The following is a 19,793-nucleotide window of genomic DNA, read 5'->3' as shown; positions in this document are numbered from 1 at the left end:
ACAGCATCCCAGAGTGACGTGATCCCCTTTTGCGACTTTCTGACGAGCAAAGTTTGTCAGAATTCACTCAACAGAAGGGTTACCGACTGCAGGGATTGGCTTAACGACTGTGGGCAGGCAGGCCGTAAAACGGGGCAAACCTCCCTTAAGAAATGTCTCGCTTAGCAACAGAAATTTTGGGCTCAATTGTGGTTGTAAGGCGAGGACTACCTGTACGGTCCCTTTCAGAGATGCTCCAAGGGGTGTTGGTGTGTCCACATCGACGGAAGCCAAGTATTGTGCTCTGTTGCGTATTCACAATAATTGCGGTCTTTCACTGAATCCCTGCCTGCCTTTTGAAATACAGACAGTCCTCGACTTACAACTGTTCACTTAGTGACCATCCAAAGTTACAACGGCACCGGAGGAATAAAAAAGCGACTCCCAACTGTTTCTCACACAACCGTTGCCGCGTTTCCCGCCGTCATGTGATCAAAATTCAGAGGCTTGGCAACTGGCGTGTATTTATGCCTGTTGCAGTCTTCCTGGGCCGCGTGTTTCCTCCTCGGTGACCTGACACGCCAAGTCAATGGGGGAGGGGAGGGAAGCCAGATTCATTTAACAACCATGTAAGTAACTTATCCACTACAGTGATTCACTTAGCAACGGTGGCCAGATTGGTCGTAAAACGGCACTTAGTTCCCTTAACCGATGTTTCACTTGGCCATGTAAACTTTGGACCGAGTTGTAAGTCAAGGACTAACAGTATTGGATGTTTCTTCCCCCCCCCCCCCCCGCCATCTGTTTAAAAACGGGCGCAGGTGTGCCGTTAAGGATCCACTATGCAAATGAGGAAACACCCTTTGGTGGTGGAGGGCGGGGTTTTCCCCTACACCTGGCTGGTTTTTACCTGGGATGGACTGGGATGCTTTCAAAGAAATGGCAAGGCTGCATTGCGCTCGGCTTCCTTGATCCCATCGCCATCCGTCTCCGTGTGCTTTGAAATCCTACGTTGTGCTTCGGTGTCTCTCGGCTTGATCCCCGGAAATCCGTGCAGCCCCCCGACTCAAAAGTGTCGCTTTCTGAGTCCCACCTGAATCACTGTGGCTTCGTCCGATGTTTTGATAAAAGAAATCTGTTTACTGACCAAGGAGTTTGCCTCTTTTTCTTCGTTAAGGGTCACGAGTCTCCTGGGACGTTTATTCCAAGTTAATTGGGGAGGGGGGAGGTTTGGAAAAGATTGCAAGTTGGGATTACATTACCTTTATCTTTTGGCCAATATTCCGATTATCATCTTTTTAACGACCCCATAATCCCTTGCACGGTGGAGTCTGAAGGGAGCCAGCAGAGTGTTTAGTGGCCGGATGCCCTGCCTGTTGCCAAGGCGGATGTATTCTCATTGTGCCAATAGTCCGATTATCATCTTTTTAATGACCCCATAATCCCTTGGAGGGTGGAGTCTGGGCAAATGAATGGAGCCAGCAGAATGTTTACTGGCCGGATGCCCTGCCTGTTGCCAATGCGGAGGGATGAAAGCCAGTTGGGTGACAGGAACAATGACCAGGAGACTGTGAGTTCTAGTTCCGCCTTAGCCATGAAAGCCAGCTTGGTGACTTTGGAACAATCACCAGGAGACGGGGAATTCTAGCTCTGCCTTAGCCATAGCTAATGCTCCTTCCTCATTTCCCCCTCAACATCCACCTTGTGAGGTGGGCTGGGCGGAGAGAGACTGGCCCAAACTCCCTCAGCCATGGGATAACCGTGGTTTCTTTCTATAAAGTGGATTGATGTCCTTGTCATAGTCCCCAGGATGAGAGTTTAGGCTTCTTCAGTATAAATCTTCTTCAGTATAAAACATGAAGAACGGTTGCAGGAACTGGGTACGTTTAGCTTAAGAGAAAGAAGGACTAGGGGAGACATGATAGCAATCTTCCAATATCTCAGGGGCTGCCACAAAGAAGAGGGAGTCAAGCTATTCTCCAAGGCACCTGAGGGCAGAACAAGAAGCAATGGGTGGAAACTAATCAAGGAGAGAAGCAACTTAGAACTGAGGAGAAACTTCCTGACAGTTAGAACAATTAATCAGTGGAACAGAAGTTGCCTCCAGAAGTTGTGAATGCCCCAACACTGGAAGTCCTTAAGAAGATGTTGGATAGCCATCTGTCAGAAACGGTATTGGGTTTCCTGCCTAGGCAGGGGGTTGGACTAGAAGACCTCCAAGGTCCCTTCCAACTCTACTATTGTATTGTATTGTATTTCTCAGCTAACCAAAATTTAACCCATCTTTCTTTTCAAGGAAGAAACCATGGTTATCCCGCCAGATCAAAGCCAAGAATAGATCAGAGTTAAGTTCACATAATTCGCGGTAAACCTTTGTGAATTAACCCTAGTCCGAAACTCCCCGCGGCAAATATTCCCTGAAGATCCAGAGGAGAGAGCCAAACCAGAGTATTTTAAGGGTGAAATCCTTCGTGAGAATAATTTTATTGCGTAAGAACTTAAGAACGTGCCCACAAGAAGCGCCAGGAAAATGAAATGACCGCCGTTGAGACAGAAGAAAGACCTTTGTTCTGTGGGAACTTCTGATGTTCTTCCACAGGGAGGAGGAACGGTGAAATAAGGGAAAAAATGTTTGCTGGTCTTACAGGAGGAGACTGAAACTTGGTGGTCTCGGTCTACCAGGGACACCTTCCCCAAGAGACCACCTGGAAGGCCCCAATGGCCACTGATTGATTCTCAACATGGTCTTCATCAATGATCTTTTCTCAACGCGGGTCAAAGAGTCCGTCTTAACAAACCAGAGGCCCATCATTTGTGCAGCTGTTTATTTGACTCTTCCAGGTACGCCAGTTCCATTTTGAACGTTCCCTTCAAGAGGGACCTCAAGCTTTCAAGGTGTACCTCAAGCTTTCAAGGTGCACCTCAAGCTTTCAAGATGGACCTCAGGATTTCAAGATGGACCTCAGGATTTCAAGATGCATCTCAAGATTTCAAGATGCACCTCAAGGTTTCAAGATGCATCTCAAGCTTTCAAGATGGACCTCAAGATTTCAAGATGCACCTAAAGATTTCAAGATGGACCTCAAGCTCAAACTTTCAAGATGCACCTCAAGATTTAACGATGCACCTCAAGGTTTCAAGATGGACCTCAACCTTTCAAGATTCACCTCAAGGTTTCAAGCTTGTGAAGCTTTCCTACTGGAGTACCTCAACGAAAGCCTTCAAGTCTAAGGGATCCCGGAAACAAGGCTGGTGTCTCCTCCACAGGCGGTAGTACCAAGGGGCACCACCGCTCCATCAGCTGCAGCTCCTTTCAGCAAAGGTTCTCCAGAAGGCCATGTCCTACTTGAAGGTCTTCTATAACAGGGAGGTTACGGCAGGCCAATATAGGTGGGATCTCTCTTATTGGTGGGATGGAGCGGAGACGTTCTTCTCTTGAAGGTCCTGGAGGGAGGACGCATCCAGCTTTCTCCTGGCCTTGATCTCAGGAAGACTCCGGATCTTCTGGATGGACTTGATGCTGGTTTTGGGAACCTGGCCCTTGCCGATTGCCCTGGATTCGTTGACCTTGTTACAAACGGCCACGGTGGATTTATAGTCCTTCTGAAATTCCTTCAGGAGTTCCAGGGCTTCCCGATATTCCCGCCAATTCTCCTTTCTCCTCCGCAAGACGCACACTGAGGGGGCAGGGAAGCAAACCATGGTCAGCCACCTTCTAACCCAGTTAGGTTTTGCAAAACTAACCCCGCATTCCCAAAGCATGCGCCATGTGTGATGGGGCTATCGAAAGGAGCTAGCCTGTTGATTATTAGCCCATTGGCCAGGGGTGTAATGCTGCCGGTTTGGGCCGGTTCGCCCGAAACAGTAGTAAAAAATGCTTTAAAAAGTTAAAAAAAAATAATTCTGACGATCAGCTGAACTGCGCGATGGTAGGAACTTTTTAAAAAAACGTTTCTTTAGCATTTGGGGGTCTGTTTTTAGCTCCCATGAGGCTTCCCTGAGGCCTGCTAGGCCAAAAATGGGGGAGGGGGGGGTGCTGTGAAATGAAGGAAGGAGGGAGGGAGAAAAAAAGGGATGGAAGGGAGGAAAAAAGAAAGCGATGGGAGAAAAAAAGGGAAGGGAGAAGGAAGGAAGGAAGGAAGGATAACAGCATAACAGAGTAACAAAGTTGGAAGGGACCTTGGAGGTCTTCTAGTCCAGCCCCCTACTCAAGCAGGGGAGCCTTCCCGAGTCCCTTTCGGGAGAGGGGGCGGTATATAAGTGCTAATAATAAATAAATAAATAAATATTTCAGACTGTCCAGTCTCCTCTTCAAGGCCTCCACTCACTGATGAAGCCCTTGCAACTTCTGGTGGCAACTTGTTCCACTGGTGAATTGTTCTCCCTGTCAGGAAATGTCTTCTCATTTTTAAACTGGTTCTCTCCTTGATTCATTTCCATTACTTTTTACTTCTTGACCTGCTTTTGGGTGCTTTGGAGAATCGGTTGACCCCCTCCTCCTCCTTTGGGGCAGCCCTTCCAATATTGGAAGATGCCATCCTGTCGCCCCTGGTTCTTCTCTATGTTAGATTAGACAAGCCAGGTTCCTGCAGCTATTCATGATACGGTTTGGCCTCCAGGCCTCTGAGTCTCTTTGCGAACAGACCGAGGGCAGCGGTCACCTTCCCCTCCAATAGACCTCCCATCTTCCAGGTCTCCCCCAAAACCCCTCGGATGGGCCACCAGCCTTGGGGTCCTGCTCGGGGGCTGCATCCCAGCACTTGAGCCCTTACCTAGGGGGATGTGGACAATGTTTTTGGGCTTCCTCAGCTCCAGCAGGAGTTCTTCCAGCCGTTCGATTCTGGTCTTCCGAGGTTTTGGAGCGGGGACCCTCAAGACCTGTGAGAAGACACGAAGAACGGTTGCAGGAATTGGGTCATTGTCTCGTTTAATGCAAAGGAGGACTAGGCGTGACGTGGTAGCAGCAGCATTCCAGTATTTGAGGGGCTGCCCCGAAGAAGAGGGAAGAGAAGATCAGGAAGAGAGGAGGAGAGAAGAAAAGAGAGGGAAGGGGAGAGAAGGAAGAAGGAAAAGGAGTGGAAGAAGGGAAGGCATAGAAAGAGAAGGAGAGAGGGAGGAAGTGTTCAGAAGAGAGGAGGAGAGGAGGAAGAAAGGGGGAAGGAGGGAAGGGATAGAAAGAGAAGGAGAGAAAGTAAGAGGGGAAGAGGAGTAGGGGAGAGGCAAAGGAAGAAGGAAAAGGAGGGGAGAGGAGGAAGGAAAGAAGTAGAGAAGGGAGGGAGGGTGGAAAGAAAAGAAGGTGATAATACAAAATAGGTCTATGGGATGGTAAGTGAAGCAACCCAGAATGTTTATTTTAACCCTTTATAGGGAAAAACAAATATGCAAAAGTGATAAACAGGAACAATAACTAGGTGAACGTATGTATACCTGTAACTATATATAAGAGAATAAACATAAAAACTTTAGAAAAAGACCTGTGAGAAGAGACAAAGAACGCTTGCAGGAATTGGGTCATTGTCTCGTTTAATGCAAAGGAGGACTAGGCGTGACGTGGTAGCAGCAGCATTCCAGTATTTGAGGGGCTGCCCCGAAGAAGAGGGAAGAGAAGATCAGGAAGAGAGGAGGAGAGAAGAAAAGAGAGGGAAGGGGAGAGAAGGAAGAAGGGAAAGGAGTGGAAGAAGGGAAGGCATAGAAAGAGAAGGAGAGGGAGGAAGAAGAGGAAGGGGGTCCATCTATCCTCCAAAGCCGCTGAAGGAAGGAAGGCAGGACAAGAAGCAACAGATGGAAACTCATCAAGGAGAGAAGAAGCAACCTGGAATTAAGGAGAAACTTCCTGACAATCACGACAATTAACCAGTGGAACAGCTGGCCACCAGAACGTGTGGAAGGTTTTTAAGAAGAGATTGGTCTGAAATGGTGTAGGGTCTCCTTAATGGGTCCACTTAATGACTGCAGGTTTACTTAATGACCGTGGTGATGTCCTGCTTAACGACCGGCACGACTGGCGACCTTTTCACCGAGAGGAGACGGAAGTTGGCTGGATCCAGGATGGGGATCGTCCCGGCCAACCCCTCCCCCACCCCCCAAAGGTCTCTGTGGCTCTCCTGACCTTCTTTTTGGCGGAGACGTAAGGCTTCTGGTAGGAATCCAGCCTGGCTTTGGGGTCGCGGTAGACCAGGGGGTAGCGCAGGGCCTTCTCCAACACTTGGACGTTGTGCTGTATTCCTGGTCCGAAGCAGAAATGGAGGAAACGTTGAATGAAGAGGGAAAAAAAACGGATTTCTCCCTTATCATTTAGGAGGGGAATCATCCGTTCTATTCTAGCCCTGATGATGTTACCTAGTGGGGTGATGAAACGTCTGCCAGAAAACAACCCAGCTCAGAGAGCAGTAAGGGCCCCACAGTCCTCCTCTTCCTCTTCCTCCTCCCTGCAAACCCCACTTCCTTCTAGTGCTGATAATGTCACCTAGTTGGGCCATGAAATGTCTGCAAGAAACCCACCCAGCTCAGAGAGCCCTGAGGGCCCAGATTTCAACCCTGATCTACCAAAATTCCTCCTCTTCTACCTCCTCCTTCTTCATTCCACAAACCACCCTCCCTCCTAGTACTGATGATGTTCCCTAGTTGGGCCATGAAACGTCTCCAAGAAAACCACCAGGCTCAGAGAGCACAAGGGACCTCAGAGTCCTCCTCCTCCACAAACCCTATCCACTTCTAGCACTGATGCTATTCCCTAGTTGGGTCATGAGATGTCTGCAAGAAAACCACCAGGCTCAGAGAGCATCAAGGACCCCATTGTCGCCGTCCTCCTCCCCACAAACCCCCCTCCCTTCTTGCACTGATGATGTTACCTAGTTGGGTCATGAAATGTCTGCATGAAAATAGCCAAGCTCAGAGACCACCAAGGACCCCATAATCTTCCTCCTCCTCCTCCTCCTTTCTTCTCCTCCTCCTCCACACAAGCCCCCCTCCCTTCTAGCATTGATGAGGTTCCCTAGTTGGGTCATGAAATGTCTGCATGAAAACAGTCAAGCTCAGAGACCACCAAGGACCCTGCAGTCCTCCTCCTCCTCCTCCTCCTCCTCCTCCTCCTTTCTTCTCCTCCTCCTCCACACAAGCCCCCCTCCCTTCTAGCACTGATGAGGTTCCCTAGTTGGATGTCTTTGATAAACCCTCCCATCAGGATCCTGTCAATCCCATGGCCATCTTCTTCCTTTGGACTGGACCCAAAGAGGGGGGTTGCCTCCCTTCTGATCTTTTTTTCTTAGGTACCCCACACAATCTGAAAATAACTCCTCCGAAGGCAGCCAATGGGGGCCCCCACCCACAACGAGCGGCAAAAAGGGCCCAACTTACCTTTCGGCTCAACAAAATCCGATCCGGGGTCCCCTCCCAGCAGCTCTTCGTAACCCCTCAACTTCTCCGGCACGTTGAGGATCACCTTCCCCGGGCTCAAACGGGACCCCCTGGAATGGAGAGAGTCCTGGACCTTGCCCCCCCCAAAAGAAGGAAAGCGGGGAAAAAGCGATCATGACAAACTCAGGTTGTTTTCAAAGGATGCTGACTTTCAAGGTCGGAATAAGAGAATAACAGAGTTGGAAGGGACCTTGGAGGTCATCTAGTCCAACCCCGTGCTCAAGCAGGAGACCCTGCACCGCTTCAGACAAACGGCTGTCCAGTCTTTTCTTAAAAACCTCCAGTGATAAAAGCACCACAACTCTGGGATGTTGGCTGTTCCATAGATCTGTTGGTGTGTCAATCATCTATCAATCATGTCTGTCTGTCTATCTTCTATCATCCATTCATCAATCATCCATCCATCAATCATCCATCTATTCATCCATCCATCCATCCATCCATCCATCCATCCATCCATCCATCCATCCATCCATCCATCTATCTATCTTTCTATCTATCTATCTATCCTTCTATCTATATACAGTATCTATCTATCTATCTATCTATCTATCTATCTATCTATCTATCTATCTATCTATCTATCTATCTCTATCTTATCTATCTATATCATCTATCTATCTTTTTATTTATCTATCTATCATCTATCTATCTAATCTATCTTTACCATCCATCATCCATCCATCTATCTATCTATCTATCTTTACCATCCACTAACTATCTATCTATCTATCTATCATCTATCTATCTATCTATCTATCTATCTATCTATCTATCTATCTATCATCTATCTATCTCTCTATATCTATCTATCTATCTATCATCTATCTATCTATCTATCTATCTATCTATCTATCTATCTTTACCATCCACTAACTATCTATCTATCTATCATCTATCTATCTATCTATCTATCTATCTATCTATCATCTATCTATCTCTCTATATCTATCTATCTATCTATCATCTATCTATCTATCTATCTATCATCTATCCATCCATCCATCCATCCATCTCTCTCTCTCTCTCTCTCTGTCTCTCTCTCTCATCCATCCATCCATCCATCTATTCACAACTTCTGGAGAGAAGCTGTCATTCATCTCAGGGATCTTACATTGCTATCTGAGCTGTTTCTTTCTTAATTTCAATGTATATATTGTCTTTCAGCTTTATATATATATATATTATGATATAGTTTTTATTGGATGGTAAGCCATCCCACATTCCTGCAATGTGGAGAGCGGGTTTTGGGTAGGGGTTAAAGTGCTGGCTTAGAAACCAGGAGACGGGGAGTTCTAATCCCACCTTAGGCATGAAAGCCAACTTTGTGACTGTGGGCCAATCACCAGGAGACGGGGAGTTCTAGTCCCACTTTAGGAAAGGAAACAAACTGGGTGATTTTGTGCCAATCACCAGGTGTCAGTGAGTTCTAGTCCTGCCTGAGGTATGAAACCTGGTTGGGAGACTTTGGACCAATCACCAGGAGACGGGGAGTTCTAGTCCTGCCTTGGGCACAAAAGATATCAGGATGACTTTGGGCCAATCACCAGGAGACGGTGAGTTCTAGTCCCACCTTAGGCATGATTCACTTAAGAGCTGTGGCAGGGAAGGTGGAAAAATGGGGCAAAGCTTCCCTTTACAACTGTCTCGCTTAGCAACAGAGAGATTTTGGGGCTCAACTGTGGTCGTTAGGTGAGGACCACCTGTAATCTGGCGTCTTGCCAGCTCACCCACCTGTGTTATGAAGATGGGTTCGAAGGCGGTTCTTCCGATGCCCATCAGCACCTCCTCCACCGTGGCATCGTCCTCCTCGGGTTCGGGAGGCAAGGCGTAGGATTGGACCTGGGCAAAGAGTTCGGACAGGTCCCCAGAAAGGGATGGCGAGGGTGGGACGAACAGTTGCGTAGACATTCGCCCCGGGGACAAATCCACCAAGGTCGAGCTCTCCTGCTCATCTTCCACCGGAGAAGTTCTTGGAGATCCAGGATATTCTTCTTCCTCTGAGGAACCCAACAGATTCAGCTCCTGGAACGCCGAGGTGGAGAGCTGGGAATCTTCCTCTTCTGAAGAAGTGAGGGGCAAGGCCACCTCTGGGAGGTCCCCTGACCCAGCGAACTGGACCCCTTCTTCTGGTAACTCCTCCCTGCTGGGGAAGGAGACGGGCACGGGCTCCTCCTGGTCTTCATCTTCTGCAGATGATCCCCTGGAGGGGAGGTCCTTTTCCTCCGAAAGGGATCGGGCGACGGGTGAAAGAGGCCCACCCAAGTCTTCTTCTCCCAGGCCTTCAGAAGATACCAGCGGTTCGGATGCTTCCTCTTCCAGCAGAGACGTTGCCATGGGTGCCGACTGAGTCAGCTCTCCACCAGAAGTGCTTCTATCTTCTTCTTCTTCTCCTTCTCCTTCGTCGTCGTCTTCTGACCCAACAATCTGAAGAGATTCCGACCTGTCCCGTTCCTCCAAAGGCGAGTTTGGAGGAGTAAGGGGTTGCAACGGTATCTCCGGTAGAGGTTCTCCTGAAGACGTCCTCGCGTAAGGGAAGGATTCTGACCCATCCTCTGCCAGAGCCGGAGGCTCAGCCGGAAGGTGGCCCGAGGCAGGGGTCTCCGTTGGGGGCGGCAACCCAGGTGGACCTCCCGAAGCCAATGCAGACGGGCGATGGGGAGCCTCCGAAGGGCTCTGCCCCAACCGCGTCCGAGACGAAGCAGCTTTCCCACCAAGGATCTGGTCCACGGAAGTCTCCCATGGGAGGTCACTCCCGTAGGAAGTCCTCTCCAGGGAGGACGAAGGGCTGAAGACTTCGTTGTACAGGGAGCTCAGAGACATGTTGGCCGACCGCTCCTCCGACCGGAGAGGAGACAGGATGGGCTGGTCGGGATTGTAGGGTAGAGAAAAGGATCCGTTGTCCAGGGATCTGAGTCTCGTGTCGGGATCCAGGTCGGCCCCCGTCCACAGCTGCCAGAATGTGGTCTCCGCAGCCGTTTCGGACGGCAAGGGCCGCTTTCGGACCTTGGGGAGCCGGGATTTGATCTAGAGAGAGAGAGAAAGAGAGAGAGAAAATTGGGGGGAATTTGTGACCACAGGAGACTCCGCCTTCTGAAGTCCACCTACAGGTTCCTCTTGAAGCATCTCAGGACTTTAGAAGGGAATCTCTGAAGCTCAGGGTTGAAACGAGGGATCTTTGGGGCTTTCTCAGCTGGGTGGTTTTGTTGCAGACGTTTCATGACCCAACTATGTAACGTCATCAGTGCTAGAAGGGAATGTGTGTGGAGAGGAGAAGGAGAATTATGGGGTCCTTGGTTCTCTCTGAGCTGAGTGGCTTTCTGGGAGACGTTTCAGGACCCGACTAGGGAACCTCATCAGTGCTAGAAGGGAATGGAGTTTGTAGAGAGGAAGAGGAGAATTATGGGGTCCTTGGTGCTCTCTGAGCTGAGTGGCTTTCTGGGAGACGTTTCAGGACCCAGCTAGATAATGCCATCAGTGCTAGAAGGGAATGTGTGTGTGGAGAGGAGGAGGAGATGAGCACCGCCCCCTAGAATCAGGAACAACTAGCGCATATCATATTTTTCAGAGTATAAGACACACCTTTCTTCCCCCCCTAAAAGAGGGTGAAAATTTGGGTGCGTCTTATGCACTGAATGTAGCCCCACCCACTCACTGGCCCCCACACTTTGGCCTCTGCCTCTCAACAATTTGCCTCCTTGCAGTTAACGGGGAAAATGGGGCTTGCAAAGGCGGCAATAGAGCTATGGCAATCCCTGCAGCCTGAAACAGCTGATCATTGGGAGGCCCTGCTGAAAGTGAAAGTGAAAGTGGCTGTTTGCTGCAAGGAGGCCAATTGCTGGGAGGCAGAGGCAGATATTTTCCCCTTTCTAATCAGGCTAAACCAGGGGTGTCCAAACTTGGGAACTTTAAGACTTGTGGACTTCAACTCCCAGAATTCCCCAGCCAGCCATGCTGGCTGGGGAATTCTGGGAGTTGAAGTCCACAAGTCTTAAAGTTCCCAAGTTTGGACACCCCTGGGCTAAACTGAAACAGGCTGTTGGCTGTTTGCTGCAAGGAGGGAAGTCAATAACTATAAACGCCTATAGAATGTTCAAATTATTAGACCTATTTTTTAAAGACTGCTTTATTATTGTTCTAGACAGCTTAACAAAATGAAGGAGCTTTTTTAAAATAAATGCTTGATCTGAAGAGGCCCCGTGCTTTTGTATCTTCTTTTAAATAGCAGAGAATAACTTATATACTTCCAGAAACCCTCATCAATTTTAACAGCCTCTGTACAAGTATAGTCTGAAATGTAACAGCGTCCTGTTGTCTAATCAGACCCCTGGGTCATGTTTGGAGTAGATCTATTTAAATAATTGGGAGGGGTTAGTGTGACTACATTTAAGAAAACTTTCTGGCATTCATATACTGCCATAAAGTACATTTCTCCAATTCTTTGCTATTTCTATGGGCCAGAAACGCACCACAAACCATGTATATTGGCTATGCTGTTTGCTGTTTGTTGCAAGGAGGCAAATTGCTGGGAGGCAGAGGGAGATTTCCTCTCCTTCTTTTCCTCCCCAAAAGCTTATACTTTGTCTTATACTTTGCAGCGTCTCATATTCTGAAAAATAAGGTATGTGCGAGGGGAACCTTCACCTTTGCCACCCATGTTTTTCAAAGTTTGTACCTTTCGGCTGGCTTTGACGGGGATGAAAACCCGTGGCTTCTCCAGCTTGGAAACTTTTTTCCTAACCAGCTTAATCCCTAGTTTGTCTTGGAGGAAACTGGTCAGCAGAGGTGGGTCCCCTTGAGGAAGAGGGGAGGAGAAGAGAGGAGAAGAGAAAGGTTATTTTTTTAAACACCTGGCAAGAAAAATGTTCTCTTCGTTTGCGAAGAATTTAAAAACCGGACACAAAACAACCGTTCCAACTTACAACAGACCCCAAAATGGTTATTTATGATGCGGAGTCCGAGTTCTGACAGCTGTCCTCCGTCCTTACTGCCCTGCATCCACGTGACCGCATTTCGAACCCTGGGCAAACCAACCATCCCCAAGAAAATGTTGATCATGGAATGACTCGCTTAATGACTGGCATGACTTACAATCAAGGAGAGAAGCAACTTAGAACTGAGGAGAAACTTCCTGACAGTGAGAACAATGAATCAGTGGAACAGAATTTGCCTCCAGAAGTTGTGAATGCCCCAACACTGGGAGTCTTTAAGAAGATGTTGGATAGCCATTTGTCTGTATAGGGTTTCCTGCCTAGGCAGGGGGTTGGACTAGAAGACCTCCAAGGTCCCTTCCAACTCTGCTATTGTATAGTATTGTTAATTCGGGGCTCGATTGCAGCTGAATCGGAGGAAGAGGAGGAAGAGGGGGACGAGGAGGAGGAGGAGGAGGAGGAGGAGGAGGCATGGGAATCAGGATCACTATTGAGGCGAGCTGGGAGCTCCGAGGGGGAAGAGGGAATGGAGCTGGCATAGAGAGAGAGAGAGAGACAGAGACAGAGACAGAGGCGGAGCCTGGGCTGTCAATCAGCCCTCAGAGAGAGAGTCAAGAGCCCCCAGGTCTGGAGGGGGCTGATGAGGAAGAGGAGGAACAGCTGGGTCCAGTGCCTGACCCGCAAATGCACAGATGGCAACAACAATCCCTTGTGCAACCATTCGAAATGACAAGCGGCACTGGGGAAAAAACGTGACTTAGGACTGTTTTTTTTTTACACTTATGACCATCGTAGCCTGCGATCAAAACCAAGAAGCTATGGCAACCGGCTCCTGTTTACGACGGTCGCTGTGTCCGTGTGTCCGTGTGTATGTGTGTGTGACCTTCTGGCAAGTAAAGTCAATGATTCGCTTAACGACCATGCGACTAACTTAACTGCAGTGATTTGCTTAACGATTGTGGCAAGCAAGGTCATAAAAAAGGAGCCAAACTCAACAATTTTCTCACTCAGCAACGGAGGTTTTGGGCTCGGTTGTGGTCGTACGTCGAGGACTACCTGTGCAGCGATGGACATCCTTTCCCCAAGATGGAAAGGAACAGATTTTAAGAAACCCCCTCTAAATTTCTCCTCTCTCTTTGCTGCATTTCAGGGGGCAAAAGGCCAAAAGAGACAGACGGTCCCTGTTCTGCCCCAGGGAAGCCCCCCCCCCCGTTCCCCCCGGCAGGCGGTACCGCTTCTGGATGTGGTGAAGGGGTTGCCGTAGAAGGTCAGCTCTGTCAGGGAGGGGAAGAGGGCTACGGCCAGCAAGTCTTCTTCGTTTTCGATCTGCAAATCAAAAGACGGAGAGGCTGTTCAGGCGGAGGGTGCAGCGGCACTGATGGTGTTAGCTAGTTGGGTCATGAAACGGCTGCAAGAAAACTATGCAGCTCAGAAAGCAGTAAGGGCCCCACCTCCTCTTCCTTCCTCCTCCTCTTCCTCCTCTTGCAAACCCCCCTCCCTTCTAGCACTGATAATGTTCCCTAGTTGGGTCACGAAACATCTGCAACAAAACCACCCAGCTCAGGGAGCATCAAGGATCCCATAATTCTCCTCCTCCTCCTCCTCTTCTTTCCCCTCCTCCTTGCAAAATCTATTCCCTTCTAGCACTGATGATATTCCCTAGTTGGGTCACGAAACGTCTGTAAGAAAACCACCCAGCTCAGAGAGTACCAGGGAACTTTTGTGGTCATGACCTACTTTAAGAACAACAAAGGTTTCTACAGACAAAACCACAATTGCGTCATAAGGTCACGTGTGACCCACCCGTCTCTTGTGGCCAATTCCTCCATGGAAGGAATCGAAGCCAAAGCCCTAAACTCCTCCACAAGGCTTCCACCCCCTCGCTGGCATAGCTATGTGGAGGACAGTTGGGGAACCAAATAATCCCAGTGGGCTTTCAGAAAAAGCACTTTTGGGAGAACCATGACCTGGATAATGGAGCATCTTCCAAGTTCCTCGCCATTTCCAGGTGCCCCGTGTCCCTCCCGTGGTTGCAAAAGATCCACCTGTCTTGGAGTAAGATCTAAAGACAACACCCGTCACCTGGTTGTTGGCGAGGCTGAGGAACCTCAGCTCCGGTAAGGGAAGGAGGAACTCCATGCTGATGTTGGGACAGGGGACCTTGGAATCCTCCACAGGGGCTGGAGGCCTTTCCTGGAAGAGAGACAAGGAGAAGAACTGAACCTGCGCAGACACCTGGGACAATCCCTGGCTGGAGACGGCAGCCACACCCCCAAGAATCGGAAGCCAAGGAAAGCTCACCTGAGACGTTTCTTCTGGAGGTCTGGCCTGAAAGACGACCTCTGTGGAAGGACACAAATAACACCAGGGGGCTTGGAAGGAGAAGGCAGTCGCTCCTGGGATGCCAACAAGGCTAAACCCGTTTTGGATCGTGGCCGAAAGGACTTCTGGGAAGGTTAGCAACCTCCAGGCTTCCCTGCAGGCTCCGCTTTGTCACCATAGTTGATGTAGACATCAAGGAAAATCCTGGGATTAAGGTTCCTTCTCCCCTTCGTTACCCACTGCAGCAACCTCCCCCTCCTCCTCTCAAATCTCTCCCTTCTCTCTCTCTCTCTCTCTCTCTCTCTCTCTCTCTCATCCATCCATCCATCTCTCCATCTGTCTGTCCATCTGCCCATCTATCATCTATTCATCTCTGTCTCTCCCTATCTATCTATCCATCCTCTGTATCTATCCTCTCTCCATCCTTCCATCCATCCATCCATCCATCCATCCATCCATCCATCCATCCATCCATCTCTAATCTATTGCTTGTCACCTGTCTCATCTATCTGCCTCTATCTATCTATCTATCTATCTATCTATCTATCTATCTATCTATCTATCTATCATCTATCTATCTATCCATCCATCCATCCATCCATCCATCCTCTATCTCTGTCTATCCTCCCATCCATCCATCCATCTATCTCTAATCTATTGCTTGTCACCTGTCTCATCTATCTGCCAATATCTATCTATCTTTCTATCTTTCTATCTTTCTTTCTGTCTTTCTGTCTGTCTATCTATCTATCTATCATCTATCTATCTATCTATCTATCTATCTATCTATCTATCTATCTATCTATCTATTCTATCCATCCAAATTCTCTCATATCTCTCCCATCCATCCATCCATCCATCTCTAATCTTGCTTGTCATCTATCTCATCTATCTGCCCATTAATCCACCAATCCAACCAAGCTCAGAGAGACCAAAGACCCCACCGTTCCCCTTCTCCACTTCACAACCCCACCTCCCTTCTAGCACTGATGATATTACCTAGTTTGGTAATGAAATGTCTGCAAGAAAACCACCCAGCTCAGAGAGCACCACGGACCCCACCTGGCTAAAGTGAAGGCCTTCCACAGAAATCTAAAAGTGGAATGTGTGATAAACAGGCATCTGGAAAGGACCCTTTTAGGGAGCAAAGGATCCCTAAAATAAATAAAATCAAATATATTTACTAAAACCAAATATCTCCTTAGCAAGTGGGTGGATAAAAGGTTTCTTTACCGCTTTGAGAGGGCTCCCAAGAAATAACTAGAATGCCACCCCAAGAACCCACGAGAGAAAGAAAATAAGTAAGAGCAACAATGGAAAGGAGGGAGGAAGAGGAGGGAAAGGAAGAAAAGGTGAAGCAGAGGAAGTAAGGGAGGGGGAGTCAGAGTAGGGGAGAGGGTAAGAAGGAGGAGAGGAGAGGAGGAGGGGGGGAAAGGGAAAGGAAGAAGAAAAAAGGAAGGAGAGAAGGAGAAGGCAGAGAAGGCAGAAGGAGAAAGGTGGTTGCGAAAGAAGATGGAGATACGGGGTGGCAAGAAAGTGGCCCCAACTGTGTTTTCCATATTTGTAAGAAGAGGGTGATAAAAGTCCATAGTTAATAGATAAATGTTCATAGCATTTACAAGAATGTATCTTGGGGAATGTACAGTATAAGAAAGGAATTTATAATACCAGAAACTGAGAGGGTTCCCAAGGAAGAGAGAAATGCATCCCACCCCGAGTGAGGAAATATTACTTTTTGCGTCTCGAAGGAGGCCCCCACCTGTCTTCTCTGGGTCCTGGATGTTTTGAGTTATAACGTAACTGTACGGATGGTTCAGCCTCGGGGACCGATCCAGGGGACGCTTGGAGGGAGAGTTTTTCCGGCAACGTAAGCCTGCCCGGATGCCCGACTTTGCCGATAAAGGATGGATGGAGAAGTGATCGTGGCCCAAGTAATGGAGGTAGGGAACCTCCTTAATCCCGTTTTTGTCCAGGTTCAGCTGCTTTAGCCTGAGGAGAGAAAAAGCATCACTTCTCAGTTCATTACGGCACAGAAAATTGGGGGGGGGGGGCCAACCCAAGCCACCCTTAGCGCCCTCTGCCATCTCTATCCTCTCTTAGAGAAAGCTCAAAAAGGATGGGGAAGTCGTCCCATTGGGGGTACAGCAGGCAAAGGTCTGTAGGAGAGATTCTCCATCATCCAGGTCGTCCCAAAAGGACTTTTTCTTTCAGGAGGCAAATGGACTTTCTTGGTTTTTTTCCTTTTGAAGACGTTTCGCTCCTCATCCAAGAAGCTTCATCAGCTCCGATTGGATGGGGAGGGGGGGAGATTGATACTCCTTGCAGAGAGCTGGTTATTAGCGCTCTTGTTGTTGAAGCCGCTTGGAGGTTTCTCTGTGCATCCATGGTGGCGCAGTGGCTAGAAGGCAGCATTGCAGGCTCACTCTGCCCACTGCCAGCAGTTCGATCCTGACCGGCTCCAGATTGACTCAGCCTTCCCTCCTTCCGATGTGGGTCAAATGAGGAGCCAGATGGTTGGGGGCAAGAGAGGCTGACTCTGTAAACTGCTCAGAGAGGGCCAGAAAGCACTTTGAAGCGGTATATAAGTCAAAGTGCTATTGCCCTTCCTTCCTTCCTTCTTCCCCATTCTCCTTCCTTCCTTCCTTCCTTCCTTCCTTCCTTCTTCCCCTATTCTCTTTCCTTCCTTCCTTCCCCCATTCTCCTTCCTTCCTTCCTTCCTTCCATATTGGCACAGTGGTTGAGAATGCAGTACTCCAGGCTAATTCACTCCTGACTGGCTCCAGGTTGACTCATCCTTCCGTCCTTCCGTCCTTCCGAGGTGGGTCAAATGAGGACCCAGATTGTTGGAGGAAAGAGGCTGACTCTGTAAACTGCTCAGAGAGGGCTGGGAAGCACTTTGAAGAGGTATATAAGTCTAAGGGCTATTGCCTTTCGTTCTTCTTCCCCCATTCTCCTTCCTTCCTTCCTTCCTTCCTTCCTTCCTTCCTTCCTTCCTTCCTTCCTTCCTTCCTTCCTTCTTCCCCATTCTCCTTCCTTCCTTCCTTCCTTGTTGGCAGAGTGGTTGAGAATGCAGTACTGCAAGCTAATTCATTGCTCACTGCTAGCAGTTCGATCCTGACTGGCTCAGGGTTGACTCAGCCTTCCGTCCTTCCGAGGAGGGTAAAATGAGGACCCAGATTGTTGGGGGCAACAGGCTGACTGTAAACCGCTCGGAGAGGGCTGCAAAAGTACTGTGAAAGTACTGTGAAGTGGTAAATAAGTCTTAAATGCTATGGCTATGGCTGTAAACCTGGGCATTTATCAATGACTTTCAAAAAGAGTGCTCTGACTGGAGGGCGGGGAGCGCATTCAAAGCGTGTTCACACTATGCTGTCAGAGCTGAAGAAGCTTCCTGGATGAGAAGCGAAACGTCTTCAAAGAAAAAACAAGGAAGTCCAGTTGCCTCTAGAAAAAGCCCCTTTGGGACAACCCTGACCTGGATGACGGAGAATCTCTACAGACTTTGAGCTACACAAGTTGGGGTGAAGACCCTTGGAATGGCGTGGGAGAAGGAATGGATCTTCAGAGGAAAAATGGCAGACTACAGGAACCATTTGCCCCACTCAGGGGACCCTGAGGACACAGATAAAACCTCCAAGTGGCCTCAAGGACCCTCTCAAAGGGTGCAAAGGACCAGCTGCCTGCAAGGAGCATCAATCCTTCCCTTCCCCACCATCCAGTCAGAGCTGAAGAAGCTTCTGGGATGAGAAGCGAAACGTCTTCAAAAGAAAAAACAAGAAAGTTCAGTTGCCTCCTGAAAAAAGCACCTTTGGGACAACAGCACGTGACTGACTTTGTCAATCCCAACTGGCCAATTTGCAGTTCTCAAAGACTGTCAATTTTAATTCCAACTTCCGTGTGGGAAGATTGTGTCTATTGGTGGGGCAACAAGAAAGAAGACAGATTGGAAGTTTCATCCCAGGTTTGATGTCTGCAAGACGTACGGAGCTTCTCTTACTTGGAGAGAAAAGTCAAAGGAATGTTGGCCTGTAGCCGCCACAAACGCCAAGCAGCTCGGTCAAAACAGAATTTAACAGAATAACAAAGATGGAAGGGACCTTGGAGGTCTTCTAGTCCAACCCTCTGCTCAAGCAGGAGGCCCTACCCCTTTCTGGACAAATGGTTGTCCAATCTCTTCTTAAAAGCCTCCAGTGTTGGAGCCCCCACAACATCTGGAGGGAAGCTGTTCCCCTGATTAATTGTTATCCATGTCAGAAAATTCCTCCTTAATTCCAGGTTGTTTCTTTCTTTGATTACTTTCCATCCATTGCTTCTTGTCCTGCCCTCGGGTGCTTTGGGGAATAATTTCACCCCCTCTTCTTTGGGGCAGCCCCTGAGATATTGGAAGACTGCTATCATGTCCCACCTACTCTTTCTCTTTGATAGAGCAGGCATCCCTAGTTCCCTCAATCAGAATAAAGAATACCAGAGATGGAAGGACCTTGGAGGTCTTCTAGTCCAAACCCCTGCCTAGGCGGGAAACCCTACACCACTTCAGACAACTAGTTGCCAATTTCTTCTTTAAAACTTCCAGTGTTGGAGCATTCACAACTTCTGGAGGTAAGTTGTTGCACTGGTTAATTCTTCTCACTGTCAGGAAATTCCCCCTCAGTTCTAGGTGGCTTCTCTCCTTGATGAGTTTCCCTTCAAAAAGCTCTTGGTCAGGGATCTTTGAGAGGATACGAACCGGTCCGCTCTCGCCTACCTTCGAAGGTTGGCCAAACTGAGAAAGACCCTGGAGTCGGACAGATGGTTGTCATCTAGGAGCAAGACCTCCAACGCTGGGAATCTCGGGAAGTTCCCGCTGTTGACAGAAAGAGAAAATGTCTACTGGCCACTCCAGGCCTCTCTCTGCTGTTTCTCCTTCCTTCCTTCCTTCCTTCCTCCCCTTCTACTCTCCCACCTTCTCTTTCTTGGGGAATTGAGACAAAAGTCCGAGTTTCACCTCCAGAGGAAAATCCACTCAAGTCCAAAGAGGAATTCTGGGATAGATGGGTAACTCTCATATGGCTCTCTACCTACTTCTCTCGGCTGTCTCCGGAGGATGGATGGATGGACAGACAGACAGACATACAGATGGATGGATAGGTAGGTGGTTGGGTGGGT

At 48.7% G+C, this 19,793-nt stretch overlaps 1 protein-coding gene across 6 annotated transcripts in view; it reads right to left on the bottom strand.

The window, feature by feature from the left end:
* Positions 1 to 2,344: 2,344 nt before the first annotated feature.
* XRRA1 (X-ray radiation resistance associated 1) overlaps positions 2,345 to 19,793 on the bottom strand; it is a 32,561-nt gene continuing 15,112 nt past the window's right edge. For 3 of the 6 annotated variants that reach the window (XM_081951654.1, XM_081951653.1, XM_081951652.1), the window contains exons 8-17: positions 19,393 to 19,491; positions 16,408 to 16,637; positions 14,409 to 14,668; positions 13,559 to 13,652; positions 12,071 to 12,189; positions 9,130 to 10,422; positions 7,336 to 7,468; positions 6,089 to 6,204; positions 4,752 to 4,857; positions 2,345 to 3,656 (exon numbers count right to left, since the gene is read on the bottom strand). In XM_081951654.1, the coding sequence (XP_081807780.1) occupies positions 3,382 to 3,656; positions 4,752 to 4,857; positions 6,089 to 6,204; positions 7,336 to 7,468; positions 9,130 to 10,422; positions 12,071 to 12,189; positions 13,559 to 13,652; positions 14,409 to 14,668; positions 16,408 to 16,637; positions 19,393 to 19,491 (2,725 nt within the window). In that variant the 3' untranslated portion in view covers positions 2,345 to 3,381. The remainder of the gene's footprint in view (positions 3,657 to 4,751; positions 4,858 to 6,088; positions 6,205 to 7,335; positions 7,469 to 9,129; positions 10,423 to 12,070; positions 12,190 to 13,558; positions 13,653 to 14,408; positions 14,669 to 16,407; positions 16,638 to 19,392; positions 19,492 to 19,793) is intronic. The other 3 variants (XM_081951655.1, XM_081951657.1, XM_081951656.1) reach the window with 3 other exon arrangements.

The sequence above is a fragment of the Natrix helvetica genome, assembly GCF_964273705.1.
Source record: "Natrix helvetica genome assembly, chromosome: 4".
Lineage (NCBI taxonomy): Eukaryota > Metazoa > Chordata > Lepidosauria > Squamata > Natricidae > Natrix > Natrix helvetica.
The sequence above is the reverse complement of the archived record's forward strand: the minus strand, read 5'-3'. Positions and strand labels throughout refer to the sequence as shown.